At 41.6% G+C, this 10155-nt stretch overlaps 1 protein-coding gene across 2 annotated transcripts in view; it reads left to right on the top strand.

The window, feature by feature from the left end:
- KANK1 (KN motif and ankyrin repeat domains 1) overlaps positions 1–7897 on the top strand; it is a 49888-nt gene extending 41991 nt beyond the window's left edge. For both annotated transcript variants that reach the window (XM_026866820.1, XM_026866819.1), the window contains exons 7-11: positions 580–799; positions 3487–3629; positions 4182–4382; positions 6340–6438; positions 7092–7897. In XM_026866820.1, coding sequence (XP_026722621.1) covers positions 580–799; positions 3487–3629; positions 4182–4382; positions 6340–6438; positions 7092–7154 — 726 coding nt within the window. In that variant the 3' untranslated portion in view covers positions 7155–7897. The remainder of the gene's footprint in view (positions 1–579; positions 800–3486; positions 3630–4181; positions 4383–6339; positions 6439–7091) is intronic.
- Positions 7898–10155: the final 2258 nt, after the last annotated feature.

A 10155-nucleotide genomic window follows, 5' to 3' on the forward strand; every position in this document is an offset into this window, starting at 1 on the left:
AATACAGTATTTGCCTTTTTCATTACAGTGTGGTGTTGTTGACTCAGGTTCAGCTTGTGATCTTCTGTAATACCCAGCTCTTCTGCAGAACTGCTGTCCAGCAAGTTCTCCTGTATTTTGTGCATTTGATAATTCGTGCCTCGGGATTGGGCCTAATTGACATAGCAAGTTCTTGTTTTAAGTCCCCGAGAAATGTGCATTCCCACTGCTCTTAGTCTTGAGTTCATCAGTGATTTATAAGCTTAGTTAAGTATTTAATGGTTACACCATGTCTTTTTTCTGTTCACCACTATTTGATACCCATTCATTCTGGGAGTACTCTCATCCTAAAATTCTGTGCCCTCAGAGGTGAACCATTCATGAAAATTAGGTGAAATGAGAAGAGGTAAATAACTGGTGTTTTAAAGAGGGGTTTGGTCAGAGGGGAAGCTTCAGTCTGTACATCTTGTTTGTGAGCTGAATACTTTCTTCCCACACTTGACTAAAAAAGGCTTGACCTCCTGCATTGCTGACTTGTGGGATGGAAACTCCTTTAAATAGATTGCCCATATGTAAATTTTTCTGTCTTGGTTTTGGCAGAGGTTTTGTTTAAACACCATCCAGCACGAGTGGTTTCGTGTCTCAAGTCAGAAGTCAGCTGTCCCTGAAATGGTTGGAGACTACATAACTGCCTTTGAAGAAGTTTCTCCTGCTGTCCTCAGACATATCATCAACATGGCGGATGGAAACGGAAACACAGCTCTGCATTACAGCGTCTCACATTCTAACTTTGAAATTGTAAAGCTTCTTTTGGCTGCAAGTAGGTTCACTTGTTTGCATTTTTTTAAAAACTATCTTTTGGTTTTGAAATCCTCACAGGTGAAATTCTTGATGAGCAAGAGGTTGAGTTTGGGCTTCCTGCTGCAGCTGTTTTAGCAGTTACATGGTGGCTCACTGGGGTAGTCCAGAATCCTTGTTTCTAGTGCTAGCTTTGGTGGTAATCGTGATGGCTTTTGAAGAAGTTACAAAAAACACTCAAGTAAATGATATACAGAGTTGACCAGTGTTTGGGACAGATAGGTAGATCCCTGACTCTTGGACTGTAGTCCAAGTTCAGCAGCACCAGCCTCCAGCAGTTTTCTCTGGAGGCAGCACAGCTGCTGCTCAGCCAAAGGTAGGGTGCTGGTGGAGTAAGATGCATTCAGGTATAAACATTAGTGTTAAATACTCAAGAGTAGTCTAGCTTTATCTTACTAGAGCAATACAGAAGCTTTTTCTGGCCACCACCTTGACACATCTGTGCTGCTCTTCTGAGAAACTGGAGCAATATAGCATTCTGACATACAGGAGTAATTTCCTCATCTGTGAGAAATGTGATGATGCTTCATTTAGTTGCTTTTGTTGTTACTTCCTTCTCTCCATCTCCTTGCAACACACATGCAGAGGCACTAGTGGCAGAGGGGTAGACTCCAGAGCATCTGGAGCCACCAGCAGAAGGTGTTGCACATTGGAGTTGGTCCAGGCAGAATGGGATCTGTTTAAGCCTAGTTATCCTCTCTGACTGGAGTTTATTTCACTCAACTTGTTGTAAAACCTGTCATGCTTGTGAAGTTTAACTAGGCCAACAACATGTCTGAAACATAGGATTAGCAGTAGTTATAAATCCAGAAGAGTAGTATCAGATGGACAAGGATATTAATGATAGAGGTCTCCGCTTTGATAACCCAGCACATCTGTCACACATGCAGAGACTTCCTGGGCAGGAAAGTGAGCACTTCGTTGCTGTTTGAAGGCAGCCTGTTGGGAAGAGTGAGTCATGGGGGGGGGAATGCAGGGAATGTCAGGAGCACAGTGAAATGCAGCAGGCTGGCTCTGCAGCACAGCCAGTGGTGGAAGAAACTGCCCCTCCGCTTCCCTGGGTGTATTGGGGTAGCATGAGCATGCTCATCTGTTGCTGGAAGTCAGGACTCCTGCTGTTTACAGCAGCTGGTGTATTGCTCTGAACACAGTGGGTTTTGACTGTAAAATCCAACAACCATGACTAGTGCCAGGTGTGCAGGAGCACACTGCATGTTGCCAGCACTTTTTAAATATTTTTCGGATAGGCACATTCCTTCAGTTTTCTACAGTCTTCTCTGGACCATGTCTAGATGGTCATTACAGTCAACTTTGCAGTGTGGTTATAGCACAGGCAGATTCTTGGTCCAAGAAGTCCATGTCTGTGTGTTTGGTGGGAAGAGCAAATGAGACAAGAGACTCCTGTATCACCATGCAGTGTTACCAAGAAGACAAAGGAAAACAGCTCTGCTCATTAGCCATATAATAAAGGAGCTGGAATGTGACCTCAGAAAACATACCTCTGATGAAGTAGTCTAGTCAGGGTAGGAGACCATCACTTCTAATAATTATTCATTACTCATGTAATGAATGTAGTAAGAAACATATGTAGCAGAGTGTCATGTTCTGTGGCTTCCCAGAGGTGACTTCTGAAAGTAAGGTTGGGCTACTAGTAGCAGAGATGATCTGTGGAACATGAAAAAACGTGTTTTCTTACATCTGCAGTTGTATTGTTTCTGCAATGTTCTTTTCACTTAAAAACAAACAAAAAACAAAAAAGCAAAAAGCTTTTAGCAATAAATCTGAAGAATTTCCTGAAGCATTTTTGCTAGTTAAGATATCTGTGGTGTGGTTTAACCCCAAGTCTAGAGATAGTTTATGTAAGTCTGAGTCTTTGCTTTCCAATGAGATGAGCACACTGAAAGCCCTGATGCCTGGTGAACTAATAAGCCCTGCTGCATTTCTGCAGAATTTTAGGAACTGCAGAATTTAAGAACAGAGACAGACTGGAGGTTAGACTTGAATGAAAAGGAGAACTCTTGTTAATTGCTGGCTGTAGTCAGAGGACTTCACTGTATTTGTTCCCAGAGTACTTTTGTTCACAGTCAAATACTCTGTAGAGCTGGAAACAGTCTTTAATTAAAAGGTTTTTTTCTGCAGCTCCAAAACATGTGAAAGTATGCTTGCAGATCTTTAACACCAATTTCAGAAAAATGTTTGTACTGAGGAAAAACAGCTTTTCCACTGACCATGTTGCTGGGTCATTTTCACTTTGCAGTGTGGATCCCCTCAGGAGAGGAGCTTGAAGACTCTCCTGATGGTGTTCATGGCCTTTGACCTATGACCCTGATGGTCATGTCAAATTTCAGACTACTTGCTTTTACAAAAGAAAAAAACACACAAAGCCCTAAAATGATGATGTATAAAATGTCTTTGTGCTCTCCCTTGTGTTGCACACATAGTAGAAGAGGATCTTATTCTTTCTCAGGCTCAAGAGCCCCCCTGTTTATTTTTTTCTTCTCCACTTTCCCTTGAATTGCTTCCATTATGAGAGCAATTGCTGCTTTTTCTTTTTATAGGCTGCTCTGCTAACAGCTTATTCAGTTTATTAGCACAATTGCTGCTTTTTGGGTTCCTGCTTTCCAAAGAAATTATCTCATCCCTCTGCAGATGTCTGTAACGTAAATCATCAGAACAAGGCCGGCTATACCCCCATCATGCTTGCTGCGCTTGCAGCTGTGGAAGCCGAGAAGGACATGAGGATAGTGGAGGAACTATTCAGCTGTGGGGACGTGAATGCTAAAGCCAGCCAGGTCAGTCAGAACGGTTCAGGAGACACCGTTCACACTTCCATGTCTCTCTTTCCTTCCATGCTCCCATCCCTGCTCCATCAGTTCATCTTTTGCACTCATTCACTTTCACCCTCGGTGGTCTTTGGTGTTTATGTGTTGGTTTTGTTATGTGTATGGTTTTGATTGTTGTATACAAAATGGAACTGTGGAAGAACAGTTGAGCCTCAGGTCTGGACCTCTTCTGAAAATGAAGATTGAATATTATATGAAAAAAAGTTACTGAATTTTGGGAGGCATTTGCAAATTCTGCACCATTTAGCTCCTTCCAAGGAACTCCAGATGTTGGGTGATAGATCCAATATATTCCATTAACTTAATAAATACCTATGTGAATGTGGGATATGTTATGCATGAAAGGTATTTAAATAATGGCAAACAGAGCCTTGAGAGTAGTCTGTAAAATAACTTCTTTTTTTTACCCCTAGAAGAAGCACAGTGCCAAAAAGTAAGTGTGCATGCTTTGTCACCAATAGTCTGTATACTTATTTTGGTTTTCCTCTTCTTTCCATGCAGGCTGGTCAGACTGCACTGATGCTAGCTGTGAGTCATGGGCGGATAGACATGGTTAAAGCTTTACTGGCCTGTGGTGCAGATGTCAATATACAGGACGATGAGGGTTCTACAGCTCTGATGTGTGCCAGTGAACATGGACATGTAGAGATTGTCAAACTTCTGCTGGCTCAGCCTGGATGTAATGGCACCCTGGAGGACAATGTAAGTTGCCTTTCCAGATAGTGCTTCATCAGATAGCTTCTCCAATCTGGAATGTTTCTCTTTTTTTTTTTTTTTTTTTTTTTTTTTTTTTTTTTTTTTTTTTTTTCATGCAGTGAAGAGCTGCTGAAATCTATTTATGTGAATCTCTGACTCACACTGCCAAAATACCAAATGCATGAATATTCTGCTTAGTGGTGGCAAGTGCTGTAATTATTTGGCTAGTAAATTTGCTTTCCTAACAGACCTACCCAGTAGCAATTTTTATGGTTAGCTGTAGGTGTGTAGTGGCCAGAACAGAAAAAAACATTTGCTAGCTCATGGTAAAATGTCTTCCCTTCTTACATTCCTTCCCCCTTTCCCTGGAGTCTTCCAGTTTTCAATTAGGACCTTATCTGGTGACTTTAAGGCCTTACTGTGTTGCTTTTCTGTGTCTATGGCAAACATCAACCCTACAGCTCTCTTCACAGGATGTTCACACAGTATCTACACATGACTTCTGAGAATCCAGATTTGGTCTCAGTCATGAGGCTACATTGTCCTGACAGTAAACTGATAGAGGCTGTGACTTCAGTGCCAAGGAAGGCACTTGTGTGTTTCTTGTTTGCAAGGACCATTGCAGCCTACACTGTCAGCAGACAATTTGATCTACAGACTTCTCAAACTTGAAAATGTTGACTTAGCTGGTTTCTTGACAGTACTGTGATCTTGTTAACAACATCACTTACTGGGTATGTTTCCATTCTTCCTATTGCTTTACCCACTGAGCACTGAAAGGGAGCCTGCGTTTGGGATTTGGGAGGGCAGTGGGTGGATATTTGTTGAAGCTGTTGCAGAGAGGCAGAGACTTCATTTTTGTTCAAGTATTCACGTGCTGCAGGAGCTGGCCCAGTTGCCTGATGGTGCCAGTAGTGTGTAACAGCTGGCCTGAGGGGAAAATGTGAAGAGACCTTAGTGTAACAAACACTTTTGGGGACAGGCTGGGTTACTGCAGCCTGGATGCTATTAGCACTATTAATCACTAAGTCATTAATTCAAGTCTTTATGAGAATATAACATTTAACTGGTTTTGAAGGCAGTTATGTACTGTTTTCCAAACACAACTTTTCTGCTGCTTGTTCATTATTGGAGAGCAGGGGGTTGTAGCCGTGTGATGCACCAGTTTCAGGAAGGGAAGGAAGCAAGGAAGGCAGAATTTGGGACATGGCAGCTTTATACAAGTGTGCTTCTCTGACAGTTCAGAGATTCACATCACAGGTGGTCTGACATCTACTTTTTCCTGGAGCAGACATGGTTTAAGGGGAAAACAGCAGGTCAATAAATTACCCTCTCAGCAAAAGCACTCTTTGCTTCTAGCAGCTTCAACAACTATGGTTTCTGAAAGCAATAGTATCTTCTGAGAAACTGAGGTGACAGTATTTGACCAGGAAAATCCTTTTGTAGTTAGACTTCCATTAAGGAGAATTAAGAATTATGAATGCAACTGCTCTTAGTGTTAATGGCAGCTATAACACAACAATTACCATTGTAACACAGCAATTATCATGATATTTGATTAGCATTTATCCCTCCCTTATCGTCTCTTCCATTCCTCACAGACATTGTAGTTTCTCTCAGACAGCCCAATCTTCTGAAATCACTGGTCTTACACAGCACTACATGTAATGTTACTGTGATAATGGCATGCTTATTCTTCCTCAGCAATAATAGAGACTCCTTGTTGAGAGAAATTATGAGGCCTCTAACAATTGGGCTGCTCATAAAACAGCAGTGCAAGGCTTATTGTCACTTAATTATAATAAAAGAAATTAAACAAGACTCTAAATTAACCCAACTGTCTGTCTGAGCAGTAGGGTCTCCACTTCATAACTTCCCTTCTCTATGGGCTGATGGGGCTTTTAAAAGATCTGTTAATGCACACAAGCACTAATTCCCTTTGATTCTTCCTTTATTCTCTCAGGATGGCAGCACAGCACTTTCAATAGCCCTGGAAGCTGGACATAAGGACATAGCGGTTCTGCTTTATGCCCATGTCAACTTTTCCAAAACCCAGTCACCGGTTAGTACACACCCTCCTACAGTTTATGTTTTAACTTGCTATTCTGAACATAACAGTAAAACATCAACAAAAAATTAACCCCCAGCACCTGTACAGCAGTACAGCACATGACATTTCAGGTTTATTCACAGGATAATTTTTATGCTGGAAATGTACATTTTTACGGTAGAGGTTGACTGTAGAAGGCTGAATCCTGGATGAAAGAAGACTCCTTCTCCCTTCTATCTAGGGGTATGGATAGCTCACTGGGCAGGGTTTGCTGACTCTGGCTAGTGTGCAGAGGTGCTGTTGCATCACTGTAATGCTAATTATTGACCTGGTCACAAAAACACAGCTGTTTCTGGAGTTAACAGCTGTCCTAGGTGTTCTGGCAACTACCCGCCTGGTCTCTGAACCCTGACTCACTGTGTGATAAAACTGCTGTTAAATGTGTCACTGTCTAAATATCCACTCTCAGTTAGTAGGCTATATGATAGCTGGTACTGTTGTTCCTAAAACGAAAATTTAAAAAAAAAAAAAGAAAGATTAATCTGTGCAACTAAAGGCAAGAAATTGAACAGTGTTTGTGAGTACTGTGTTCTCATTTGGCTGGCCGGAATAATTTCATTTTTTACTTCCTATATTCCTGGAATAATTGTTCTTTCCTCTTCTAGGGCACTCCTAGGCTTAGCAGAAGGACATCTCCTGGACCCACCCATAGAGCCACGTTTGAGTAGTAGTGCACGAATATCTGTAAAAATCTCTATGCCATCTTTAAGCTGCTAAATGTTACTGTTTTACTGAGACAGATACTGAATGTAATTGTCTTGTGCCTGAACTCACCAGCACAGTGAAAGTAGAGATCTAGTGCTAAAGATAGAAAACTGTAAACTTGAAGCAAGCATATAGTTTAAGTAGTGCTCAGCTGAGAACCTTTTGCTCACGTACTTGTCTTTTCGTACACTGTCATAAATCTTGGTTTTGTTTGCTATAGATTATCCTTTCCTATGTTAATGTGCAGCCTAAGACTTCTAAAGCTATCCATGCAGGGGTTTCCCAGTGGCTTGTTTTTAATCATTCTAAAACATATTTACTGTGCTAGACTTTTATCACAGTAACCTTTTTATAAATTTCATTCCAACATGTTTTTAATTACTTTGAAATTCAAAAGTTGCAGTTGCTTATATAGTCAGCTCCATGGATCTTGAGCTGGTGGGTGAGTGGGTAGGTATTGGGGATAGAGCCTCTTGTCAGGTCTGAAGTTCACTAAATAAGTTGTTTCTAATTGGGGATAATGTATAACTTTTTATATGAGAGATACTAGTATCTATAAAATTAGCTCACACAGTATTTTCAACATTTTATATTCCTTAATTAAAAAATACATGAAGAATTACATATCCTGTTACCATATTTTTATTAACTGTGTCAGTGTGTAAGCTCCATATATGTTTATTGGAGAGTAAAATTAGAGGTACCAGCTGTATATTCCCCTTAAGTGGAATTGAGCGTAGTTCTCAGTGCATATTTATGGAATGCTATTACATTGTCACATTCACTTTAGTCATGTGTATTGAAATGTTTGAAGTGCCTTAGACTCTTGCCATATTTTCAGAATAAAATTTCATTATGCTGTTTTACTCCTCTCCTGTTCTATGTGTGATTTGTCATCATCCAGAAATGCTGCAAATTACAACTGCAGCAGCAAAACAGGGTAGATTGGTAAGTCAAGACAGGGAGGACTAGATAGCTTAACCCTTGGGAGCTGCTGGTGAGAACAGCATCAGTGGCCCAAACTAGCTTTTTCCTGCTGACTGGCAGAGTAAAAAGCTCTGCCCAAGATGATCTGCCTTCGCTGGTCTCAGACACCAAAGGTTGGATCCTTTGGTGTTTGCGAGGGAAGTGGCCTCTGTTTTGGCCATGTGAAGCATGGGGAGGCACCAAAAGATGGTGTTCAAGTGGTTTGCTTGAACTGCAAAGTAGTTACCAACTGAAATAAAAGCCTTTGAGCTGTACCTTCCAAACAATCTTGGCAGCTTGTTGAATGGGATGCTTTTTAGATGACATTGGAGCAAGTCCCAAACTAGTGCCTTTGTATCCTTGGAGTTCAGACTTATCAGATGAGGCAGAGAAACACACCTTTGTGCCTTCCTTCAAGGGACCTAGGCACTTCTGTTCTGTGTCCTTCCTCCTTCCCTCCCTAAGTCCTTATCAAACAGCTTTTCCTACACAGTCCCTTGGAAATAGGGACCCGCTGAAGCCATCCTCATCCCACTTGGCCTGCACAGACTTGGACTGCATGAATTTTCTGTGAGCTCTGTCAGAGCTGATTTGGTCCAGCTCTGCAGGTGCTGTGTGATACCACTGCCAGGCTGGTACCCCAGTGCTTGGGAGTGTGCCCTGGGTAAAGGGCAGGTAAAGTCTCTACTGGGGGCAGACACGTCTTAACATAGCTGTCCAAAACAAGGCCCCATCCTTGAGGTCAGTCAGTTTTTACTATTGCATCCCTCTGTTTCACCAACTTTTCTTATGCTGCGCTTAGCATCCACTCTTAGCAATTAGATGCTGTCACACCTGAGTCCTACCTGCTAGTTAAGGAGGTATGCCACCAACTTGCCAAATTACAGTGAAAATAAGGTCTTGCCTCTGATACTAGACTAATGGCAAACAGCAGCAACAGCTGTAAAAAACAAACACAAATGCCCCTTGCTTTGCCAGCCATGCTCAGTCAGAGACAGTGAGTGTGGGCTGTCCATAGCAGGGAACTGAGCTGTGCCCCTCACATGCATCCACCTGGTGACCTGAGACTTGGTCACACACACTGCATGACACTAGCACAGGCCTCCCAGTAAATTCCTTGTTCACACAGGATTTGGGTGGGTTTCTCTTTCAGAAGAATTAGTGCAACTTGGATCTCCCTGCCTTGGGCATGGCAAAAAGAGGCTTTTGTTTCATTTTCGGGACTGTTCATCTGCTGTTTCTAGCCACAGTTCAAATACCACTCCGGAAAGCAAAGTCAAGGTAATCTGTTCTTGCCTCTATGAGTTTAAAACACTGGTGCTGGAGTTAAACTAAGCTGGTCAAGTGGAGTAAAAGGATAACTGCTTTGATCTTTCTCCAGAACATGTTCCAATTTTACAGAAAATCCAGTTCACTTATTTATACATGCTTGCCTGTATCTAATGAATTAAGTTCTTGTCTAGTGGAGAGATATTATATTGCCAGGACAGAATTTGGACAACAGACAGGTTTCTAATTCCAGTTTTACCAAGAATCTAATTTTTATTTCTCCTTTGACCACAACCAGGCTAGCTGTACTTTCTTAAAGTAAGGTAGTAATCATACTTTTAACTCTGGCTTTTATCTCATGACAGTGGTTTTGGGTAGTTGTGTGAGGAGGAGGGAGTTGTACTTGATGATCCTTGTGGGTCTTCATCAGCTTGAGATATTCTGTGGTTCTGTGACAGCAGTTTTGAAGCCTGTAGATTGTGCTCCTAAGTCTGATTTGTTAGAGTGTGCTGAGCCATCTGATAATGTCCTCTTCAGTAGTGCCACTATAGCTGCAGGAGATTCCTTAATTTGTAACATCCAATATATCTTTGCCCCCAAAACAGTTTTATAAACAATTATTTTTGTTGCTGCACTGCTGCCTTGCTACTGTGCTTCATTTGCACATGTGTGTATGTGTACACACTGTAACCTGAGATTAAAAATAATTTGAAATGCCTGTGAATTTAG

Source organism: Athene cunicularia, assembly GCF_003259725.1.
Source record: "Athene cunicularia isolate RWA chromosome Z unlocalized genomic scaffold, athCun1 chrZ_part4, whole genome shotgun sequence".
In the NCBI taxonomy this organism is placed as follows: Eukaryota; Metazoa; Chordata; class Aves; order Strigiformes; family Strigidae; genus Athene; species Athene cunicularia.